Here is a 24,281-nt window from a genome sequence, read left to right as displayed (position 1 = left end):
CGGGCGCCGGGCCGGCTCGGGCGGAAGTGCCGGGCGCGAAGCGGAAGCGGCGAAGTCGGCGGGCGGCTCAGGTGGGTGCGGATGGCCAGGCGGCAGCAGGTGGGCGCTCACATCCCCGCCCACAACCCGCACGCGGGCGGGAGGCGGGGCACGCGAGCCCTTGGCTGTGCCATGCGCTGCCGATTTCGATTGTTGTTAGGGGAGACTTAATTAAACCGGGAGCCATTAATCCATGAACTTCAGCGGGGGGGAGGGGGGGGAACTATTGGCGCGCGCGCGCGTGTGTGTGTGGGGGGGGGGGGGGGAGGGGGGGGAACTATTGGCGCGCGCGCGCGCGCGTGTGTGTGTGTGTGTGTGTGTGTGTGTGTGTGTGTGTGTGTGTGTGAGGGCGCGTGCGATGGCGCTCTGGGAAGTGAACAAAGTAACGAGCGGGAAAAGGCGTTTTTTAAAGAAAAAGCAGAAAACATCTCAGCTTTACTCTCTTTCCAGTTTTTCACAGATGCCCAGTCCTGGGTTTAAGTCAATTCACTAAAGTGGCAATATAATCTCAATTGGCAGCCCGCAGACATGACTGCCTTTTTAAATAAATATTTTTGAGCAGCAATGTTGGCCTTTAATTGAGGGTGAAAAGGTTGAAAGGTGCCGTAGGCAACGTTGTGAGTCCCGGGGCTTTCTGGACCTCTCTGCTTTACTGGCAAAAGCCGTCCCCTGGGTGGGGAACAATGTGAGACTAAATCAGAAATTGTACAGTTCTCAACAAATACTTAGCCTTGTTGGTCACCCCTGATGAATACCACAAGATGCAGGGGTTTTTTTTGTTTTGTTTGTTTGTTTGTTTGTTTGTTTGTTTTGGAGAGAGGCTGGGAGTGAGAGAAAGGGAGGAGAGAATCCTAAGCAGGCTCCATGACCTGGGAGTGGGAGTGGGAGTGGGAGAGCGGAGAGCTCAATCTCACAACTGTGAGATCATGACTTGAGCCAAAATCAAGAGTCCCATTCTCAAGGGACTGAGCCACACAGGCACCCCTCATACAGTTTTTTAATAGGTCCAGAGGTAAAGAAGTCCCGGTGAAATTACTAACATGAATAGGAAAGTACCTGTTTCTAATGCTGTCTTTAACAAGGTTTTTCCTGGATGATCTTTATTCTTGTTTCTTATTATAAAGTATTTCATATATACACACACACACACATACACACACACACACACACACACACATACATACATACATACATACATACACAGGGCCACCTGTATGGCTTAGTTAAGCATCCAGCTTCGGCTCAGGTCATGATCCCCTGCTTCGTGGGTTTGAGCCCCACGTCAGGCTCTGTGCTGACAGCTCAGAGCCTGGAGCCTACTTCAGATTCTGTGTCTCCCTCTCTCTCTGCCCCTCCCCTGCTTGCACTCTCTCTGTCTCCCCAAAAAATAAACATTAAAAAATTTTTTAATAAAATAAGATAAATATATATACAGTGTGGCCCAGCTTGACCACAAGCTATAAGCTCCTCCTTAACAGGGATAGTGTCTAGGAACTGTTAAGCCCCCAACACTTTCTAGCACATTTCCTACCATAAGCAGGGCTCTTGTAATACATTGCCTTGGTTAAACAGTTACTGGTTAAGAGACATACTGGAACCATGTCTCAGTGTGCATGGCACTGTACAAGTTGAGGTAGCTATTACAGGCCGCAGTCTTCTCATTTAGTAATTTTATGAGGAATAACTTATGAAAATGCATATGAAGCTCTTTGTTCTTATTTGGAGCTGTATACATTGAGATTTAAAACACTTGGAAAAAGATGTGTCCTCTGGAAATACTGAGTGATTATGGTAATATCAGGATAAGGCAGGGCTAAATCCTGCTTCTGTGTGAAATGTCATAGCCTAATAACCTGGGTTCTGTTCTGCTGAAGAATTGCCTGGAACCAGAAAGGTACTGTTGTGAAAATTAAGATTCGTGGGGCTGGTGCTTTAGACAGGCAAACTCCCCAGATTTCCTTTCTTCATGCTTGTTGTGGTCAGTAGTAGCCGCTTGCTGGGGAAGAATCAGTTTTATTTTTGTCTCCTTCACTAGAAGAAAATGTTGCTATGTGGTTTTATTTAGATAGATTGATGGCAGGTAAGGTAATAGAAATGAGGATTTTCCAAGTTGGGAACTTACTGGACTGTATTTCTATTTTATTCCAGATGCCTAGCTCTGTTGTACCTTTAAGTACCAGAGGCAGTGTGGAGATAGGCCTTCAAAATAAGTTATTTTTTGTTTGTAAAGTTTTTGTATTTCATAACATGTGCATACTCTAGATGGCTGCTACATTCAGTTACTCTAATGCCAGGGTTCGGGGTTTCACACCATGGCAAGACCTTGAGGTAATATGGTACAAATAGTAAGGTTTCTATGCTCGTTATTTTAAATCTAATTTTGCCACTATTTTATTTAAGGGGTGTACATCAGAGGAAGCCAAAAGCCAGTTGGGATAGTTCCTGCATGCAGCTTTAATCTCGTTTGCAATTATTTTGAAGGGAAGAAACCATCTGGATCCAGGGATCCACACAGGTAGCAGGGACTAGGCAAGCTTCCTTCATCCATCTCCACAGCAAGTTCAAGGGACAAAATCATTTGAGAAAGAATATGCAAAATGAGATGTCTGGGCTACGTTTCTCATATATAATTATCCCACATCCCTAACATCCCAGTTACAAGAAAATGGAGTCATGAAAACATAAATTCTGGGGGCGCCTGGGTGGCTCAGTTGGGTAAGCGTCCGACTTCAGCTCAGGTCGTGATCTCACAGTTGGTGAGTTCAAGCCCCACGTTAGGCTCTGTACTGACCGTGCAGAGCCTGGAGCCTGCTTCCGTTTCTTTGTGTGTGTGTCTCTCTCTCTGCCTCTCCCCTGCTCATGTTCTCTCTCTGTCTCTCAAAAATAAATAAAAATGTTTAAAAAAATTATTAAAAAGAAAAAAAGAAAACATCAATCCTAATCCTTACCAAAGATGGGGTTTCCAGAACAAAACTCAAAATATCTTTTGTTTTAAGAAAGTATCCATCTCCAAGGATTTCAGAGCATTTCGCCAGTAGTATCAACTAACAACTGTTTTACTACTGTAGGCTTCATCACTGCAGTATTGCATTGTTTGTAAATCTTTCTTCTGCCCAAAGTGTGAGGTCCTTACGGGCAAAGAAAGCATCTTGACACTTACATTTCTAGTGCCTGACACGCTGCAAACACTCAGCACATGCTTTAGAAATGAAAAGACAGTTGTCTCTGAAGGGAGGTTGGATCTATAGCATCATTGGAAATGCAACAGGTAGAGAAAGGAATATAAAACAGTAATCTTTCAAGAGATTACTAGATGCAGTGTAAATACGGTAGTTACTAATGTTTTGATGAACAGCGTGGAGTGGGGAAGTGCATGTTTGAGAATCTCGGTATGTCTGCGGTCACCAAACTGCCTTCCAAGGAGATATGACCTGATCGGCTGCAGGGCCTTGGTTGTGTTGAATGGAATATGCAAGCTGAAAGGCTCCAGGAGCGCTGTCTCCACCCTCCATCCAGCCTGCCATGCTCAACTCCTCACCCAAAGACCTGTTGAGCAAATATTTGAAGAGTGTCCTTTTGAAGGCATACTAATTTGCTAGCTTACCTAGGGCGCTAGTATCTTTGTTTCGTCCTGCCTTAAGGATAGAGGATCTATGTATGGTCATTATTTTAAGGCTAGGTTGCCCAAATACGACAGAAAGAAAGCCACAGTCATCTTCTCTACTTTGCTAACATTCCCAAGGAGTTCAAAGTTGACAGCTTTTTGTGTTGTCATGGGGCAGGCAGGTGGGACACACTGCTCCCTTCCGTTGCTGGTGGGATCGCCACAGAAACCAGAATGTTACTTCTGGAAACACATGAACTTCCTTTCTTTGTTCCTGTACTTTTTCATATTAATCATGAAATCTTGGGGAAATGGCTTCTAGTTTAGTTAGGAGGAAGGACATGAGTTTCAATGATTTGATTATTAATTCTTTACTTTTGAAAATACATAGTTCTTCCAGTGAGCCAGGAGGAAGGATACTGTTACTTAATAGAAATTCAGTCAGCTGAGGCAGCCTAGGACATTAGACTGGAGAAAAAAAAAAGAGAGAGAGAGAGAGAGAGAGAGAGAGATCTAAGTTCAGCTCTGTTTCTCCAGGTTCAAAAATGAAGTTAATCTTTATCTTCTTAGATTTAGAGACCAAACCTCATTCTTATAATAAAAGAATTCTGCTGTCTGAAGCTGAGCCTTTCCTCACTCTCCATCTTTAAACTAAACTTTAAACAAAATGCGATATCTCATCTGCTATACTCTGAGGATTTATGTATAAAGCTTGCTGAGATTTTTTTTGGGGGGGTGGGGAAGAAAGGAGGTTGAACTTGGAGATGCCTTCTCATTCTGGAAATTCTGCGGTGGTCTCATTATGTATAAAAATAAGCCATTGTTCAAGGAAAAAATATAGAAAACCAATATAAGAACCAAAAAAATGCAGTGTGAAAGGCTTCAGTTAAACATTAGTTTCTTTATCCATAAAACAAGGGGATCTGCAAAGTCACCTCCCAGTTCCGAAATATGAAGATATTCCATGATAGATGTTGTCACAGAGTAGGATTCAGAGGATTACAGACTCTTCTCTACTGAGGGTTAGGGGAGCATGACCTCACGGGTACACTGTTTCCAACATCAAGACTGAGCAGGTCTAGGTATTGTTGATATCACAAGTCCATGAAAATGCTGGATTTAGTAACTCAGAGGTTCTACACTCACTTGCTACAAAATGGCTAAAAATGAATGAAACATCTTTTCAGCTCTTGTGTGGTCATGGGGATAACTTTGCCTCTTTGGCAAGATGAATTGGAAATAGTAGAGTATTAGTGATGAATGGAAGACACTGCCTGGATGGATGGATTTTGAACGGCAGAGAGTTGTTTTTGGAAATGGGGTTGTGTGCTTTGTAAATAGCAAGGAAACTGGCATTACTAGCTGGGTACAATAAAACTAAGATACTTTAATGAAAATGCCTTCTTTCTGGGTCAGTATTAAATATCACAGATATCTTCAAAGGGAATGGGTCATTTTGGTTAAGAAGGATAATGTGGAAAGGAGTCAGCATAAGTCCTTATGCACTTTGTTCCCATCCCTTGAACTAGAATGATTTTGCCCTCATCTTAATGCCATCTTTATGGAATGAAGAAATTTTCAAATTGGTTTTTAAACTCTATTAAGCCCTCATGTATGATATAACCCAACCACATCATTCAGGTTTTCTTGGCTTTCAGGAACAGTTTGCAGCCATTATGTCGTAATTGTACTCAACATTGTTGCACGCTCTGAATTCAGAATATGCCTCTCTGGCTCCGGGCCAGACGCTGACTGAGTGTCTTTCGGAGGAGAGGAGGGGTGCAGTGTGTCCTAGCCCTATTGTGTTAACAGGAATTAGTCCAGAATCCCCTCTGGACCTCCGGGGGCTAGAGGGAATGTATAGTAAGAGTACACTGCTGTTTCTGATTAGCCTCTTCATTTTGGTTTTCTCAGCTGAATGTTCCTCTGCAAACCCTTCCCTGACATTTTCATGTGCACCAACCCCATTACCGAGCAGACTGCTCTAAAAGCAATGATCTGGAAAGTGTGACTGCTGAGGTCCAGAGATTCTAAAACAAACTCTTGTTCACACTAAGGATTCCTCTCCCCTTCCATCTCACATTTGTCGGCTTGCGAGGCAAACGAAAGCGTGCTTCTGGAGGGGGAGAAGAGCTCAGAGATGACAGGGGTCTGTCATTAAAAATTATTTTTTAAATGTGTCAAATAGTAAGAGAGAAACATACATCATTCTGCCTTTTAGGAGGCGCTTTTCCCCCTCAGAGGCTCCAACAGTTGCAAAACGAGTTCCTGGCAATGCTAACGTCCCCTCCTCTGCTGGGTCTTTTCCGATGCCAAGGCTTCCTGGTTATGATTGAGGGGCTGGAGAAGCCAGCGTGCAGTTCTGCCTGGATCTCTGTGGGAGTTCTGGTCCTCTCTAAATGGTCTGGTTAAAAACTACTCTAGATTCTTTGTTTAGGGCCTTTCAAAGCCACGGGCTATTTGCCATGCCATTTCTTCAGCGTGTGATGCCCCTTCTCTGATCAGGAGGACATCTGATATCAAAGCCTGTGGGCACAGTTTCTCCCTGTCTGTAAAATGAGGGAACAGGACAAGGGGTCGTGTTTCCGTTGTGCAGCTGATGAAACTGAAGCTTAAACGGATGACAAATTGCCAGCATCTCCGAGCTAATTAGTGGCAGTTGCCTGTCTTCAGGGTTTAGGTCTATGAAATCCTCGCCCAGAAATGCACCCAGGAATTCAAACATGCTGAATTCCAGCCGAAACTCTATATTAAGAGTGATTTTTGAAACTCTAAATGAGGAATTACCCATTTGTGCTCCCCCCCCCCCCCCACCGCCCAACTGAGGATTTAGTGGGAGCTGTGTTTATTTACAGGTATTTTACCCTCCCTACACAAGTTATTCAGAATTACTTTGGAACAAGTTTTGTCTTGAGAGATCAATAAAATCCAGCTTTACCATTTCCTAGGCAGCTTGTTTGATAGACATGCATCAAGCACATCACTGGTAAAAATTTTTTTAATCTTTGAAAATATAATGGCAAGTATCGCAAAAAGCAACTGGAAAGGAACTGGCCTTTGTCTAAAACCTATCAAGGGGAAACCTCGACGTCTCAAAAGTACATTTCAGTGCCCTGTTCTGTTATTTTCTGAAGCCCGAGGAAGCTAAACCAATATTTGGTGCCACGGTATTGGAAGGTCTAGATAGACAGCCAGTCTCACCTGGACTTAGTGACCTCCTGAGTAGAAGGTAAATATGTTGGTTCAATCAGCAATATCGTGTCTTAGAAATTCCTATTTAAGTAATGTCCACAATCTCAAGTTTTCGGCTATTTCTGTTTGAAATATTTTTCAGTTTTTCAATTTCCTTTTTCTGAGACTGCTATAGTAGAAGTTTAAATCTTCCTCTTGAGGCCAGTAAAAGCACAGTTTAGTCAATAGAATCAGCATCATAATTTTTGGTAACAATACCTTACTTTTAGTATCATTTTAGTAATAAAGTTAAGGCTGATTTCTCTATTCTGCTTTATAACTTATCCAAAGATTTTTTTACATTTATTGTCTCTTTTTGAAGCTACCCAAGCAACGTTTACCTGCACTCCTCTGCAATCCACTACTTCTGTCCTCACCAGAAATACACACTTTTAGTTAAGATGTTATTTTAGGCAAAAACCAGACAGGTAGTTCATGTTAGGGGTAGGCCTTGGGTGGAAGATTTCACTGCTTTGAAGCAACATCAGACCCATCCCATCTGATCTGTAGTAGAGTCTTTCACTACTCCTGTTCTCGTTCTGGAAGCACCTTCTCCCCTTGGCCTCTGTGATGACACACTTTCCTGGGTATCATCGTAACTCACCAATCTTTCTTTCTGCTTCCTTTGCTGGCTCCTCTCTACACAACTTCTACATGCTGGATTGCCTCAGAGATCTGTCCTGGGCCCTCTTCTTTCTCTCTATCATTCAGATAATCTAATTTCCAGATTATCTAAACAGATGATCTCATCTGTTTCCATAGCTGTAAATACAGTCCCTAAATTGATAGAATCTCAAATTTTTATCTTGAGCCCTGGCTTCTCTCCTGAATACCAAATCTGTGAAGCCACTCTCTCCATGAGCTCCAACTTGTCCCTAATAGAGCTGTCCCATATACTCCTCAATCTGTACGTGCCTCCGTTTTCCTCATTTTAGTCAATGGCATTGCCACCCACCAGAGGCTCAAGGCCAAAACTGGAATTGTTCTTACCGTCATCTTTAATCCCTCATATCCAATTCATTGCCAAGTACTATTGGCCCGATTTCTGTCCTTGTCTACACCACCATCCTTTCTTACCTTGACTAACGCAGTGGCCCCCTAACGGGCCCCTGTCCCCCACCCCCATCCATTTTTTACACAGCAGCTAAAGTGATCTTTTGGAAATGTATTTGAGATCATATCACTTCCTTCTTCTAAATCTAACTGTAATTAAAACCTCAACATAGCACATGAGGACTTAGGTGATCTGCCCCCCAGAGACTATTTTTGAGTCCTATCCCCTTCCTTGTTTACTGTGCTTAAGCCACATGCTCCTATTGGTTTCTCCCAGTAAGTTGAGGTTGTCCTCACCTTAAAGCCATTGCACTTCGTATTCCTCTCTCCAAAATGTTTCTCCTTCAGATTTTTGCACCTTCTCAGCCTTTGGTCTCAGTAAAACCAACACCTGCTCAGAGTACTTATTTCAAGGACCTGCCTTAATTACCATCACATCACCCTGCCTTACTCCCTTTCCTCTACCTGTCACTATCTGATATTGTTTGCAGCATCACTGGAATATGGATGCCACAAAGGCAGGTACCTTGCTTTCCTGGTCACCACTGAACCCAGCACCTACAATAGCATGTAACACCTGGAAAACATCAGATAATTATTGAATGACTCTCATCCCACACCCAGGCTGTCATAACTGACCTCAACTCTTACTTGCCTCTGTCTGTCCTCCTTTCCTCTGCCGTCCATCCTGAATGCAGCTGTTAGATCAGTCTTCCAAAACACAGCTTTTATCATATCACTCTGTCGCTTAAAACTCTTCAGTGGCTCCCATCAAACAGGCCACGGCATTCGTACTACAGCGCCTTTGTGTCTAATCCCAGCTTTGAGATGTTTCCCCTTTTTGGTACATATCCAAATCCGAGATGATTTAGGATCCTACTCTTGTGAAGCCACCTCTGATCTCAGCCCACAGTACTCTTCTTTTCCTTTCCCTTACAGCATTTAGAGGTGGCCGTTAAATGTTCCGGTTGTAATCCCTCCTGTATTTATATTGTTTCAGTTAAGAGTTTAACTCCCTTCTCCTGAATCCGCTGAAGTATATCCCTCTATTATTCTTGCTGCTGGTATCTAGTGTGTGGAGGTGACTTCTCCACATGAGAGTTTTACTTGGGCGGAAAGAAATGGGCTAAACACCAAGCGGGATGAAGGGGAAAAAATGGCTTAATTTACTGAGAATTTGAAGGAGGTGGGATATGGGGACAGGACACTTGTACTAAGTGGTAGGTGTAAATACCTTCAGTGAAATTGTAATCTTACTGTATTGGCAAGTCCCACGCTTGAGAGAGTTAAAGGACTTACCAGAACGGTGTGTTGAATGAAAATTAACATAGCACCACTGAGTATAAACAGGGAAATAGAGACATCCAGATACCTGGAAATCCCATAGTCATGGTAGTAATGTGAAGGGGAAAAAAAAGGGGTTTTGTCTCTAGGCACTCATGTGACCAGTCATTCCTTTCTGGGACTGATTTTCTACTGCCTTCTCTGGCCCCCTATGTGGTGAAGCTGTTGGCACCGAAATCTGGAAAAAGAAGCTGCAGGAAGGGAGGTGGACATGTGGTGTGAGAGGCCTCTTCTTGTTCCCCGGGCCTGGGCCATGACGTATGGTTTCATGTGCTGTGTGGGCTTGAATCAGCAGTCCAACTCCATGGTCAGAAAGAGGCTGTGTTGATTGTTTCATGGGAGATACAAATATCGAATCATTATGTTCATACACCTGAAACTAATAAAATGTTAATTGTGCCTCAATTCAGAAAAAGAAGAGAAGAAGGAAGCTGAGCATGACACCACGTGCCAGTGGGCCTCAGGTGGGTGGTCAGCTCGGATCTTTGTTGCAACACCTTGCCTCAGTTGGCTCCAGGGCTTAGGCAGTTCCCCTGGCCTGGGACTCTGACTGCCGAGGCTGAAGAGCCGAGCACCTGCGGTCCCACCCATGCCAGTGACTGAGGGCCCCAAGCTCTGCTTCTATCCTGTAGCCTCATTCTAGCCCCGCTTCGCCCCTTGGGGTTGATGCCTCACAGTATCTGCTCCATTTTCAGCTTTGGTTGCATCCCTTTATGTTGCCTGTCCTCATCCCCCAAGAGCCCAGGCCGGGCTCCCACTTGTTTGGAGAGGAGGAGGCTTGGACACAGGTGACACAGAGGAGCACTGGCGAGGCAACAGGTGGCCCTGTTTCCCTGGATTAGCTCGAGCCCAATGACCAGACAAGACCCCTAAGAGCAACCTCACCTCATTACGTACACTTTCAGTCATCTAAAATGATGGGCTTTTGTTCTCGGTAGAGGTGTGTGGTGCGTGTGTGTGCATGCGCGTGTGTGCGTGCGTGCATACACACGTGTGTTTCCAGTCATTTGGGTAAAAATAGGAACGTTATACTCAGGTGGTAATGAATGTGAAATGAGGACTTAGCATCTCATATGGCACAAATGACTAAATGGAAGCCCCGAGCCCCTCCTTGTGGAACACAGGTTCAGCAAGAGCTACTGTAATAGTGTTTGGTTAATGTCAGCTCAGCATTAAATTTACATTATACTCTTGCAAAGAAGCTCCAACATTACCTGTTAATAACCAAGGCAGTACGTGGGCTTAGACAGACTTGTTCATTTTGCACATGAACTAACACTGCAGCTTGCTGATGAGGGATCATGTGAGCTTGGAGATCCAGCGTGCCAAAAGGTTCTTTGTATGAAATAAAAATTCTGGTCAGTGAAGGTCAGTTTCTCTACTCAGGCGAGAACAATGTTGTTTCCCTTCTAATCAGACACACGCAGTGTTTGAAGAATCCAGGGACCCCACGTAAGTGACACACAGCCCGAGTCTGGGCAGCTCCTCATGCAAGAAATGAATAATCCCTAATAAAGGCTCCAACAACCCTGGCTTCTTTCTGTACTGTAATCAGTTGCTTTAATAGTATGCCCTTGAGTGCCTCACAGGGAAAATGCTATAAAGTTAAGTTATTTTCCTTATCTTGCTTCAGGGAGGGCTGAATGGGTCCAATCAGTCCTCCCCCATGTTGTATTTGATTCCGCCATAAAGACCACTGGAGTCAGCCTCAGTTTGTTGAAAAGCCGGCATTCCCTTTCTCTTTCAGGGTGATCCACACCTCTGAGCAGCAGTGGACTTGAAACAGCAGGAGTCACCATCTTTATTGTTAGGCTGTGGAATTTGTTTTAGGCACATTCTAAATCCAGTCTTAGGCCTTTTACTTTTTTTTTTTTTTTTGTCTGTGACAAAGGTGACCCAATTGTGCTTCTTTGATATGATGAACACAGCTCTTTTTGCTCATATCACAGAGGCATGTAACAAAATACAAAGGATAAAATTGTGTCTATATGTAATAAGGACACAAGTTTCATGACTAAATTCAATGACATAATCAAAAAGGTGCTGTCCTCTCCCAGTCATGAGCTAACAGACAGAGACTGCCTTTCAGAGTATTTTTTTAGAATGCTGAGATACTGTTCAAAAATAATAGAGCTAATGAAAATGTCACATTGACAGAGTAGCCCATATTAAGATTTTACTTCAAGAAGGCATGATTCAGTGAGTGTGACATTGACAGCAATAGTGTTAGGGTTTACAGAGTTAGTAAAATATTCTAAGAAGAGTATTAGAGAGTTCCAATTGGAGTATATCGTTTTTCATTTATTTCTAAAACTAAGGGGACTCCAGTGTTCAGAATTGCAGCCTTAATATCTTATTTCTGCCTAGGAGAGGTATAGGGAGCTTTTTTTCATATCATACTCTAATATAATATTCTCCTATAGTGCTTACAAAGAAAAAAAGTTAATTTAACAATGTGGTAAAATGCATGTGCCTTAGGACATTTGGAAGATACACAGGTAGTAAAATTACATAATGCTAAGTAAGGCATTTCTCAGTAAACAAATACGCCATGTTTAAGTGATTAAGTACATGAGAAAAGGTAGAGATGGAGACTAATAAAGGAAAGAGAACTAATTTTAAATAGAATGGTTGTAGCATCACTAAAGACTCAGCTCTCTGGGTTGGGTGAACAAATATTTCAGCAAATCTGGAATGAATAGCATGTCTGTTTACTATGACAGGTTTTATTTGTCTTGGGTGCAACCAAGACCACATGCTGTGTTTTGTCATGTTGGAAATACCGAAGCAGATTTCCATTGTGAATGTGAATTTTTTTTTAAAGCCTTTAACATCTCAACTCAGCTAGGTAAAAGCAGTAAGTTCTTTTCCTTACCAGCGAGACATCAGTAAATCTTAAACCCCTCCACCAGAAGCATGTAGGTACAGTTCACTATCCTGGTGATAGTCTTAGGTCACTGCCATAGAGGGCCTGATCCTTCTCATTTCTAAGATCTGTGGTTCTGTCTTTAACGAAACTAATATTTTGTTTCCTTTCTCCTTCATATAGTACACCTTTTTAAATTCCATTCCCCAGGAAGATGTGCCACTGTGGGTGTAGGGCCTTCCCAACCTACACCCAACCTGGTTTTGGTTCCCAAAACCAACGGGGGAGAAATTGTTACCTAGAGTAAACATGGCAAACAGAGACCTTCCCTCCTCATTTATATCATGTGTAGACAAAGCCATGCTTGGAAGCTGTTGTTTTCAACCACATTTACGTACTGGAGTTGTTGATTCTGCTGAATTTATAGAAAATGTGTATGCCAGGGCTTACCACTTGGTTGAGAGTAGCACAGCGTACTGTGAAACTGTTTAGATCTACTTTCCATCTTGGAATAATGCTGAGTAGCAGATCCTTGCACAGTGCTCATCACGTTCCCTCCTATGCGTTAGGGAGATCACTCAGTTAGCAGGGAGATCCAGGGACAAGTGGAAGGCTACCAGTTTAAGAGTGAAGGAAAGATTATTGTGTTACAGATCAGAATCCAATCTTTTTGTCCTCTGGTCTTTACATTAGTTTGACATGAGATGGTATTTTTCTCCAATATCATATAATTCTGTTTGAATGAGTTTAAGACTAATCTTACACTAGGAAACCTAGTCAGCAGTAGAGATTAGCACATAATTAATAAGAGTCATGCTCTGTGGAATAGAGCAGGCAGAGATATGAGTTGGTGGTGAAAGGGTTGGGACCAACCGTAGTGCCCATAGTCTTGTGGGCACCCTGAGGAACACTAACCTTTAGCTATGACATGTGATCTGCTTAATTAGTGACCACTGTGCACAATGAGTATCTGATCAGGGTTAGAGGTGAGACAAAGAGGTAGAGAAAGACTCACTCCAATACCTTAAATATTCAAACGAATATCTGAACACCTACTATGTGCGAAGTTAATTGCAGATGCTTGGGGACACTGGGGTGAGAAAGTACCTGCCCCTATGGCACTCACATTGTAGTAGAAGAGACACAGAGGTAAATAAATAGTTTCAGGCAGTAAAAGATAAAAGAAAACTGGGGCGCCTTGGTGGCTCAGTCTCTTAAGCATCCTATTACAACTCAGGTCATGATCTCGCAGTTCATAAGTTTGAGCCCCGCGTCGGGCTCTGTGCTGACAGCTTGGAGCCTAGAGCCTGCTTCCAATTCTGTGACTCCCTCTCTCTCTGCCCCTCCCCTGCTTTCTCACTCTCTCTCTCTCTCTCTCAGGAAATGAGTAAACATTAAAAAAAAAAAAAAAGATAAAACTATAGTGAAGCATAAGGATGCAGTGTGGTGGGCTAGTCAACCTTGGTAAGGCAGTCACTAAAGCATGACCCAGGACAAATGAGAAGCTACCTAAGAGCTTTTTATGCAAAAGGACATCGAGTGCAGAGATCCTGATGAAGAAATGATCTTTGGGTATTCAAGGAACAAAAGAGAATCTCTGTGGCTGCAGCGTGCCAAGATAAGGAAGGGAAGGTGAGGTGAAGTTGGAGAGAAAGAGTAAAGCAAAGTTAAAAAATGGATATCCCAGGAATGAATTCGTCTTGAGAATATTGATTAATGATAAGTCAACAGTGCATATGTGTTTTAAAAGTGAAATTACCATATTTGTAGTTTTAAGGACAAAGCTGGAGGCTCAGTAGAATAACTAGGAATAAGTAGGCTGTCTTATGTCGAGAAAAGTAGCAAGATGGGGGAGCTTCAAAGCCTAGTGTTTGACATGCTGCTATTACCAAGCTGTTCGTATTGGAGTATCTCCAGTAGTAACACCAGTACATTTGTGTATGTTTTAAAAGACGATGGCAATCTCCTTTTAAAATACTGAAGGAGTTGAGTAGATCTTTGTTTCTGACAAGTCAACTCGACCCAATTCTCCCCTATAGTTCCTCTTACTACTGTTCTGTGTTTCCCCATCTTTTGCAGCAGGGGGTGGGGGAGGGGGATATGGATATCCTAAAAAACAGCCTTAACCTTCATTTGGGGATTTGTGCTGCTTAATTACTGTTTCCTTTACCATGAAGGTGGCTGTGTGTCATTGAAAGCTTGCCAATAAGATAAGCTATCTCTGCAAATAAAAACCATCTCAGGAAACCTCCACATTTTAGGGAATCAGGATGCTGGCACAATCTGCAGGTGAAATTTAATTTTGTATTCAAATGAACAAACCCATGCAGTTTGCTTGCAGAAACCAAGTGATTAGGCACACAGCTCATCCATAAATATGGATATTTTCCCATTCTAAGTTCTGTTTTGTTTGGAATACACTGAATGTTCAGGCAGTGTGGAGACTTGCCAAACATCTGGGCCTCTCTGACACTCCTGGACTCCAAGAAGTTCTCAAGTCTTTAAATTCCATCAGAGGCTTGCAGCTTACTGTTCATATTATAAACAGCAAAATCTAGGACACGTAAGTTTACTGGTCTATTTTTCTTTTGGCAGAGTTAAGATGCTCTGGTTTCAAGGAAATAGCATGCAACTTGCCAAATACTCCTTTCGACTCCTCTTGAGAAATCGTTCTGCCTCTAAGACTGTTCTGCCTGTGCTGACCTTATTTACAAAGGTACAGAGTGAAAAAGTAAAATTACTACTTCAAAAACAAAAAGTATTAGAATGTTGGATGAAGAGAATTGTACATTGAAGAAAGGGGAAAAAAGTTGACAGAAAAGCAGTGGAACAAACTTTCCGCAGACCTGCTCCTCCAGTTTTCAGATCCACTTAGAACCGTACTACTCTCTTTTCTTTTCATGTTTGAGAGAGAGAAAGCATGTGTGCGTGAGCAGGGGAGAGGCAGAGGGAGACAGAGAGAGACGGAGAACCCCAAGTAGGCGCCACACTGTCAGCATACTCTCTTTTCTACCCAGATACCTCACTGTCTCACCATTTTCAGGGAGTAAACTAATATATTTAATAGTCATTTGATCCCTATGTCAGAAGAAAGAACTATCAGAATAGATGATGTTTATAAATATATCACTTAGAAATACAGTTAATTCTTTTCATTCGTGGTAGCTATGTTCTATGAAGTCACCACAAACACTGAATTAGTGAACACCAAACCGTTCCTCCCAGGGGAAATACAAGGTTTGATTCCTGTGAGTTTCTGGTCACAACATTTTTGTCAACTGATCAATACATAATCTTGTTTGATGTATGTTTCTATTTAAAGACACTTTATTTAATATATATTGTTGATTCATCAACGTCAAATTCATGGCCAAGAGCACCACATCTCATGCCTGAACAAAGTTTATATAACACAATATTTTCTCTGTAAGGCACATCACAGCTTTCTTGTGTTTAGAAACACTAGAAAGCACTTCAGCAGTGTGCGGGGACCATTCTAGGTGGCAAAATCAACAAAAAGTACAAACATGCAAAAAGCATGGCCGTCAGTAGATCATGAAAAGGACACTTGTTGACAGTAGGAGACCTGAAACAATAAGGGGGACCACTGTTTTGTTTGACCTCAGCTGGGAATGGACACTTTTGAGTGACTCAGATTTTTCACTTCTCTGTGCAAGTCCTCAAATATTTTTGAATGACCACAGAAGCACCACAAATAAGTTTCAATGATAAGCAACTTTGCAAATAGTAAAGCTACAAATAACAAGGATTGACTGTACTTGTTTTCTAATCCCTAACACTAGTTTGAAGCCACCACTGTTTAAAATTTTTAAGGGGCGCCTGGGTGGCGCAGTCGGTTGAGCGTCCGACTTCAGCCAGGTCACGATCTCGCGGTCCATGAGTTCGAGCCCCGCGTCAGGCTCTGGGCTGATGGCTCAGAGCCTGGAGCCTGTTTCCGATTCTGTGTCTCCCTCTCTCTCTGCCCCTCCCCTGTTCATGCTCTGTCTCTCTCTGTCCCAAAAATAAATAAACGTTGAAAAAAAAAATTAAAAAAAAAAATTTTTAAGAGCTTTTTCCCCCTGAAATTTATAATACAAACATTGCTGAATTTCCTTTTGCTAGTTAACATTTCTTTGTGTGACCCATAATCAAAGAAAGAAATAAAGTACAGGGTAATGGACTTAACTTTAGTGAATAATAGTCCTGATTCAAGCAAAAAAGCTCTCTTGTTTATTAGGTTTTTCAGATTTCAGGCATTTTAGCAATCTGAAAATATTTGATGGCTGTCTAATAGTAAAGTTTAAGTCATTTTTTAAAATTGAATTTCTTGTTGAGGCTATAGTTTATAATTCTCTTTATATCCATAAGTATATAATGCATTGTTGGAAATTATGGAATAAAAATATTTCATCATCTGTGTCCATATATGCATATGAGAATTAACCACAAAAATAAAATAACCCCTTAAGGCTAATGGTGCTCATTCGGCCTAACAATTCTGCATTATTTGTCAGTATGAACAAAAGACAAGTTAGCCAAAAACATTTGCAAAAAAAAAAAAAAAAGAAAAAAGGAAAAAACCACACTAATTTTCCATTTAGCTTAAAATTTGTAATGAATCCTTGATTCAGGTCATTAGGCATATAATTGGCCAATTAGATTGGCCATATGGCATATATTGGCCATAAGATTGGCCAATCCCTGAGTCATTCATAGGGAAGAGGGATAGGATGTATTGATGGACTCAGCCTAAGTCAATAGGGAAGAGGGACAAGATGTGCTGATGGACTCAGCCTAAGTCAATCGGGGAGAGGGAGAGGATGTGCTGATGGACTCAGCCTAAGTCAATTGGGGAGAGGGAGAGGATGTGCTGATGGACTCAGCCTAAGTCAGTCGGGGAGAGGGAGAGGATGTGCTGATGGACTCAGCCTAGGTCAATCGGGGAGAGGGAGAGGATGTGCTGATGGACTCAGCCTAAGTGAACTGTTCCACCCTTCTTGTTCAGGGATGACGTCAGCAACTGCTGAGAGCGGGTTCTGTGACGCAAAAGCACAGAATTCCTGCTACCAGAAAGGGGAATGGGATGGCCAACCCAACAAATGTCCACTGTATTTCAGGGACAGAGTGAACAAGTGATCTTTTGGTGTCACGGAAAGTCCTAGATAAGGATGTTTGAATGGTCCAGACCACTGGTCTTTTTCCGTTCACAGGCCTCTTTAAAATTTGATGAACCTTTCCTTACAAAAATACATATACACATGATAACTTGCTCAGATTTTCATATTTACAAAAACAGAAAACATGATCAAGGTTCTATGGAGTTTTTTATTATAAAAGCAAAATGTTGGTATATTTGGTCCTTCTGTAGTTTAGCTTGTTCCTGTTTTGCTTCTGCTTTTAAAATCCTTGGTTGGGGGCATCTGGGTGGCTAAGTTGAGTGTCCAAATTCAGCTCAAGTCTTCATCTCATGGTTCATGAGTTCAAGCCCCACCTTGGGCTGTATGCCGACAGTGTGAAGCCGGCTGGGGATTCTCTGTCTCTCTCCCTTTCTCTCTGCCCCTCCCCAACTCTCATGCTCTCTCTCTTGCTCTCTCAAAATAAATAAGTAAACTTTAAAAATAAATAAATAAAATCCTCTGTTGGGGGTGCCTGGGTGGCTCAGTTGATTAAGCATCTGAATCTTGATTTCAGTTCAGGTCATGGTCTCGTGGTTTGTGGGATCAAGCCCCACATCGGGCTCTGCGTTTACAGCACAGAGCTTGCTTGGAATTCTCTCTCCCCCTCTCTCTCTGCCCCTCCCATGTTCACGTGAGCTTGTACACTCTCTCGCTCTTTCTCAAAATAAATAATAAAAAAAAATGTTGATTTTTTGTAACTTTCTCAGAAAATTTCACATGATTATCTTGAAACATAACAGACTATCCATAATCTGTTTATTGATGATGCTCATAATAAATGATGAGCCTAATTCTCTGAAGCAGGAAGTCAGGGCCAGAAAGACCCTTCTGAAGAAAAACTGCCTTTTGAGGATCTGGGTCCTTATTTTGAAACAAGCTGGGAGTTAAGCTGGAGGAGGGGCCTTTCTTTTATATAACAGCTCACCTCTTCCTGTCATGTTAAAAAGCAGGTTTTATATAAGCATCAGTAACGTTGAGTCTATTTTCAGGTCGTGCAAGAGAACCTATAGCTAGTCGCTGTTCATAGAGTCTCGGGCTGAGAAGATTTTAAAATCTGCCAGAGATCCATAGCATTCTAAACAGATTTCTCTACTAGGTGGTTAAAGAATACAAACAACAACAGGCACTAAAAGTTGCTTGCTCCTATAGTGGAGAATTAACCTGGGACATTTATTACTGATGCTTGTAATGAGAAAAAAGGAAAACCATTGAAGAGTTGGTACAGTCATGACCAAAGTAAATAGAGATTTCTCCCTTTTTGAAGGTGGGGCAATCACTATCTAACTCCATCTCAGTGAGTTTATTCCTGTGGACTGATGAGGAAAATCAGGCAGGCAAAGCTCAGCACCTCCAAAACCAGACTCTCAGCTATTATGGTCATGTTAGCCAGGCCAGAAAAGTGCTCCTGACATAGGAAGGACAAAGCCCTTGGACTAGAGTCAATGAAAGATAATCTTCCCCAATATGAATTAGATAAAGCCAGTAACAAAAAATATAAGCATTTAAATTATGGTGTGTTTGTGTATGTATCTATGTTTACACATATATACTAAATCTAGATGCTTAATTTGTTACACATGTATGTGTATGTATATGTGATATGTACATATTAATGTACACACACATACATGTGTAACAAATGTAAGCATCTAAATTTAGTATATATGTGTATACATTTATGTATAGGTAGATTTATTAATTGTGAAAAATCAAAACTACTAAAAAGTGCTGACAGCCCGTTTACCGTGAAACTCTAGCTATTTATAGGATTCTATGGCAATGTTTTGCTTTGGAAATAAAACAGTATAACTAACCTGGTGAAAAAACAAATCCTTTAAAATAAACATAATCTGCTTCTTGTGGTTTTTGTTGGGCTACATGTCATTCCTTGGGTTTAATGGCTTTATTTTTTCCTTCCTGTAGGATCCATGCCCCCTTTGTGATGAAGCCAAGGAAGTGCTGGAGGCTTATAAAAACAGGGTAACACCAGTTTCCCCCTCCGCTATCTGCAAGTAGAGCATTCCTATCCAACCTTCATATGCCAAAGTGGTCAGAAGCAAAGGAGCATTTAACGTTAATTTATGTAGAAAAAATTTTTAGCATTCCCAGACCCAAAATATAACCTCTCTCAGGCTTTCCCGATACTTCAGGACACATCTTGCTAAAGGATGCACAGAATAAACCGAGGTAAAGCACAGATGCTCACAGACACAGTTCAAAGCTCTCGGGGCTGGATGTTGGATGCTGCCGTAGGTTCGCGGGGAAGGAGCTTGGCGGCACCACTCTCGCTGCTCACGGTGCGCCGTGACTCTAGAATGGCCAAACGCTGAGCACTTTTTTCACCTTTCACCTTTTTTCATGAAAGCAAAAATCCCTTTCCAATTTTTTTTTTCAGGTAGCAAAACAGGTACTAATGTAGGTCTTTCATAACAGCCAAGTGGCCTGATGCACACTTTCAAAAAGCTGGGGAAACCTGCCTACCAGAGTGTGGCTTTATGTACATGGAATGGAGAGCGTAGGTAGTATAGAGTGTTTGCCTGGATCCTTTCTTTAGGAAGAAATTAAATGATTTTTCATTTAAATTTTCTTTCTATTCTTCAGAGAGAGATTTCAGTGCTAATTTCCACAAAACTCATTACCCCGAAGTGTTTTTCTCTGAGCAGTGCTGGTTTTCTTACTCTGACTCTTAATATGAATCAAAGCTAACTAGCAGGTGCCATGTTGATGCTTTCTTTAAACTTTTGTCCGCATTCCTTTTACCTTACTCTGTCATTTCCATCGAGGTGTTTTCCTGCAGCAAACCATGACACCTTTCCCGTTCTCACATGCAAAGCACATCTGTCTTGATTCTCAGCCTCCCGGTCGGGACGTATTTTATTTCACTGGAAATGGAGTAGTGACCTGACGCTGAATGTAAACAGGTGTGGCAGAAAAATGGCAAAACAGAGAGTTAAGGAATATAATGAAATCAATCAAGTTGTGGAAATCAGGGACATGAGATCACTTGGGACCTCAGACCACAGCAAACCCCTCCACATGAGAGCAAGTCTGGGCATCAGGTTGGCACTGTGGCTGTTGTATCATTCCGTGGTCTCCAAAATTCAGAGCTTTAGTCTGTCTCTGTTTCAGTTTATTTTACAGGAGGTGGACATCACACTTCCAGAAAACTCTGCTTGGTATCAAAGGTATAAATTTGACATCCCCGTCTTTCATTTGAATGGCCAGTTTCTGATGATGCATCGAGTAGACATCTCAAAACTTGAAAAGCAGCTCCAGAAACTTGAGCAGCAAGGTTTATGATCCTCCACCCTCTCTGTCCAGATGGCATCTTCCTGAGGACATGACTGTGGCCTTTCACACACCCTACAGACGTTCTAGACCAGGTGGTGCCCAATAAATGGTGACATTACTTTTCCAATTGGTGGCTGTACCAATGTGGGAATGGTTTACCTGTGGGCATTTTATAAAATAAGAGGAGTGTATTGGCAGCGAAGAGGATGATGGAGGGTGGGAGAGGTCTGTTTGTTTTATTTATTCTTCCTTTTTGTATTAATATGGAAGCATTTCACATGCACACTGGATGGTACAGTTTATAGGAAGAAGGCTCTGCATCCCTGCTGCTGCCCTAAGGGCTTAACTTTTTAATGAAAGAATAAATGCTCTTCTACTCAGTAGATAAAGTGAAATGTGAATTGTTAATAACTGTGCACAGTCAATAAAAGGATGTTTTAACAAATACATCTGCATGAAGCCTATTTCAGTGGGATTTAATAATACCTGTTTAAAATTAGAATTCATTTTTTGGGGGGTAGAAGAGAGTAATTATCCTAGTGAAAAAGACTTCATTTGAGAAAGACAAAAGAAGGATTTAAACCTCCAAAATGTATATAAGAATCTTAACATGCTTTACACGTAGTCAGTGAATTGATTCATAATATTTGAGGGCTGCCTTGGATAGTTATTCACTCGTCATCAATTGAGTTAATTCAAATTGTAAAACAGTATCAGGTTTTAATATCTTGGAGAAAATTCACTTCTGGACATAACTGGATAGCTATGTCATCTAAAGACAATATTCTTCACCATTTAGGTAAAGTATTAAAAATGTGGTTGTGTACCCTGACTTATATTTAGGCAGGTTCGACCAATAAAGCAACGGCTTCGCTTTAAAACAAAATTGCCTTTTTCTCTTAAAATCACGTCACTGTAATTTCATCTATAATGAAATTCTTTTGTGAACTATTTTAATGAATTTGGATATTGTGAGTCACTTGGCTAGATTTTAATTTGAACAGTATGATTTAGTCTCAGAAATTGTAGAATATTAGAGCTGGCCAACTTTATACACGGTCTAGTCCCACCCCTTCATTTCATACACAATGAGAAATCTGACATTCAGAGAGTTTCAGGGACTTAGCCTAAGGTAATGTAGCCAGTCAGCTGTTGGACCAGGTCTTGCTACCCACCCTGAATTTCCAGTGCTACCTGGGCTCACTGTAGGGACCTCCTTGTATTATGTCACATACAACATCCTCGATGATTCTGTACTCAACACAGATTTGGAAGCAACTTAAAAAGCCTTCCAAAGTGACAAGAGGGAAAAAAAAAAACATTACAATTGAATAGCACTGTTTATAATTTACAAATTTCTGGGACACATCTTATTTGATATTATTTGTTGAGCCCTGTGGCAGGCAATATTCTAGGATGACCCCAGCAAACCCTCACCCTCGTATAATTCCTTCCCCCTTTGAGTGTGGATGGAACTCACTGAATATGATGAAATATCACTGCTGTGTTTATGTTACATCATATGGCAAAACGAAGATCATCCTGGTTGGGCCTGATCTCATCAGGTGAGCCCTCTTAAAGCAGAGTTCCCTCTGGCTGGTTGCAGAAGAAATCCGAGATATGCTCCAGCTGGCCTAAGCATCAGTGTTGTGAACTGCCTAGTGGGGCCACATAGCAAGAAACTGTGGGTGGCTGCTAGGAGCCGAGAGTAGTTATTGGTCAACAGCTGGCAGGAAAATGTGGACATCAGTCCTACAGCTTCGAGAAATGAATTCTGTCAACAATCAGTGAGCCTAGAAGAGGATCCTGAGCTCCATATGAGAACCGGAGCCTTGCATAACACCTTGATTTCAGCTGAGACTGTGATGAGAGAATCCGGCCACACCATGCACATACTTCTGACCTGCAGAAACTGAGATAATATGGGTGCCTGGGTGGCTCAGTCAGTTTAGTGTCCTATTTCCCCTTAGGTCATGATCTCATTGATCGTGAGTTCCAGCCCTGCATTGGGCTCTGCACTGAAAAGTGAAGAGCCTGCCTGGGATTCTCTCTCTCTCTCATTCTCTCTCTCTCTCTCTCTCTCTCTCTCTCTCTCTCTCTCTCTCTCTCCTCTCTCTGCCCGTCCCCCACTTTCTCTCAATCTCTCTCAAAAATAAATAAACTTAAGAAAAAAAAAGAATCTGAGATAAACGTGTGTTGTTTCAAGCTACTAAGTTCATGGTCAATTGCTGCACAGCTATAGAGATCTAAGAGAAGTCCCTACAACACTGAAGCACGATGGCAGGTGGTGGGAGGTGGTGGGAGCACAATAATGAATGAGTCTATGTCTTAGACCATCACTGTCTCCTGGGGAGCAGGGAGAGGCAAGTTAATAAAGCAGTGATGGCTAGAACTGAGACATGTATAAAATGGCAAGGCAGCCAGATGGGGAATGTAGCAAGAAATCTTCACATAAAATTAGACTAGGATTTGATGGTTGAATAGGAGCAATAGAGTGGGGCTGGGAATAAGGAGCATGTTCCATTTGAAGGAACAGCATGTGGAAAATAAGAATATGCAAGGGCATGGCATGTTTAGAAAGTTGCAGGTGGTTTTGTGTGCCTGGAGTAAAGAACATGCAGCCAAATAGATTTGGGGTCTACACTGCGAGGGACCTCAGGTAATGTGGTTTTTCCCCCTTGTAACCATGTCCTCCTTTACTTCTTGCCCTCATCCACAGTAAGCCCTTTGGGTTCAGGATCCTTCAGGGGTATCTGGCCTCTCTATCCCATCCTCCTTGGTCCTTATTGTCCTCAAGCATGCTAAGCTCAGCAGTACTCTCCAGCAACCCTGTGGGACATTCACATCTTCAAGGCCAATGAGGAAGGGGGCCATAGGCAAGACGGCCCATTTGTGTGGCTGCAGACATCCTGAGAGCTATGTGTCCTCTGTGTCCTAGGGTTGCTGATCCTTCTCCTGGGTCACCAGGGAGAGAAGTTCCGAGAGTTTAGAGTCTGCTGAGCTAAAAGAGAACCCATGGCCTGGCCAGAGACCCTGGGAGTTTGTTCTTTCGGAGCACTTCCTGCCTAAGTATAAGCATCTGGCTATAGGTGTACAGGAAGTACAGAGGCTTCATCCAAACAACACATTTCTGACATTAGATTTTCAAACAAGTAGGGGCGCCTGGGTGGCTCAATTGGTTAAGCATCTGACTCTTGATTTCAGATCAGGTCATGATCTCACAGTTGGTGAGATCAAGCCCTACATCTGGCTTTTTGCTGACAGCAAGGAGCCTGCTTGGGATTCTCTCTCTACCTCTCTGTCAAAATTAATAAAAAACATTAATAAAAAAAAAAAAGAATTTCAAACAAGTAAATAAAAACCCGTATACTTTCAGGGTGTTAAAGTGTTGGCTGACACACCATGAAAACAGTAGATGTTACATTCCAAAGGAGTTACTGCATCACATAAACACTGCTGGAAACTGACAAGACAGGATATCTGGAGGATTTTTGTTTTTCTTTTTTAAGTAAAGTGTTCTTTCACTTCTCACTAAAGTAAAAGGTTGCAGTCACCTAATGTCAAGAGAAAGGGACGTGCGGGGGACTCGTCAGAAAGCCTGATGTGTGTCCCAAGGTAGTAGGGAGAAAGAACGCAGCGGTCTAACACCCTGCTGGCAAGTCACGTGAGAGACGAA

General features: G+C 42.1%; 2 protein-coding genes across 13 annotated transcripts in view; one reads left to right on the top strand and one right to left on the bottom strand.

Annotated features, from left to right (window-relative positions):
* Nucleotides 1–24,281, bottom strand: part of LOC125162014 (uncharacterized) — a 184,841-nt gene that overhangs the window by 141,042 nt on the left and 19,518 nt on the right. The window lies entirely within an intron of this gene.
* CA1H5orf63 (chromosome A1 C5orf63 homolog) lies at nucleotides 5–21,052 on the top strand. Of its 2 annotated transcripts, none has more exons than XM_047852588.1 (5): nucleotides 5–71; nucleotides 9,682–9,735; nucleotides 14,733–14,853; nucleotides 19,238–19,294; nucleotides 20,444–21,052. In XM_047852588.1, the coding sequence occupies exons 3-5, from the start codon at nucleotides 14,740–14,742 to the stop codon at nucleotides 20,612–20,614; spliced, it is 342 nt and encodes a 113-aa protein (XP_047708544.1). In that variant the 5' UTR covers nucleotides 5–71; nucleotides 9,682–9,735; nucleotides 14,733–14,739; the 3' UTR covers nucleotides 20,615–21,052. The 2 variants fall into 2 exon arrangements, with proteins under 2 accessions (XP_047708544.1, XP_047708549.1); XM_047852593.1 differs by having other exon boundaries at nucleotides 50–99.

The sequence above is a fragment of the Prionailurus viverrinus genome, chromosome A1, assembly GCF_022837055.1.
Source record: "Prionailurus viverrinus isolate Anna chromosome A1, UM_Priviv_1.0, whole genome shotgun sequence".
NCBI lineage: Eukaryota > Metazoa > Chordata > Mammalia > Carnivora > Felidae > Prionailurus > Prionailurus viverrinus.
This window is presented reverse-complemented; position numbering and strand designations above follow the sequence as displayed.

Excerpts from the sequence above, each read along its gene's own strand:
- CA1H5orf63 (XM_047852588.1), top strand. The coding sequence starts at position 14,740 with ATGCTCTGGTTTCAAGGAAATAGCATGCAACTTGCCAAATACTCCTTT. Across the intron at positions 14,854-19,237 it reads TGCTGACCTTATTTACAAAG|GATCCATGCCCCCTTTGTGA; the intron begins GTACAGAGTGAA and ends TCCTTCCTGTAG. Across the intron at positions 19,295-20,443 it reads TGGAGGCTTATAAAAACAGG|TTTATTTTACAGGAGGTGGA; the intron begins GTAACACCAGTT and ends TCTCTGTTTCAG.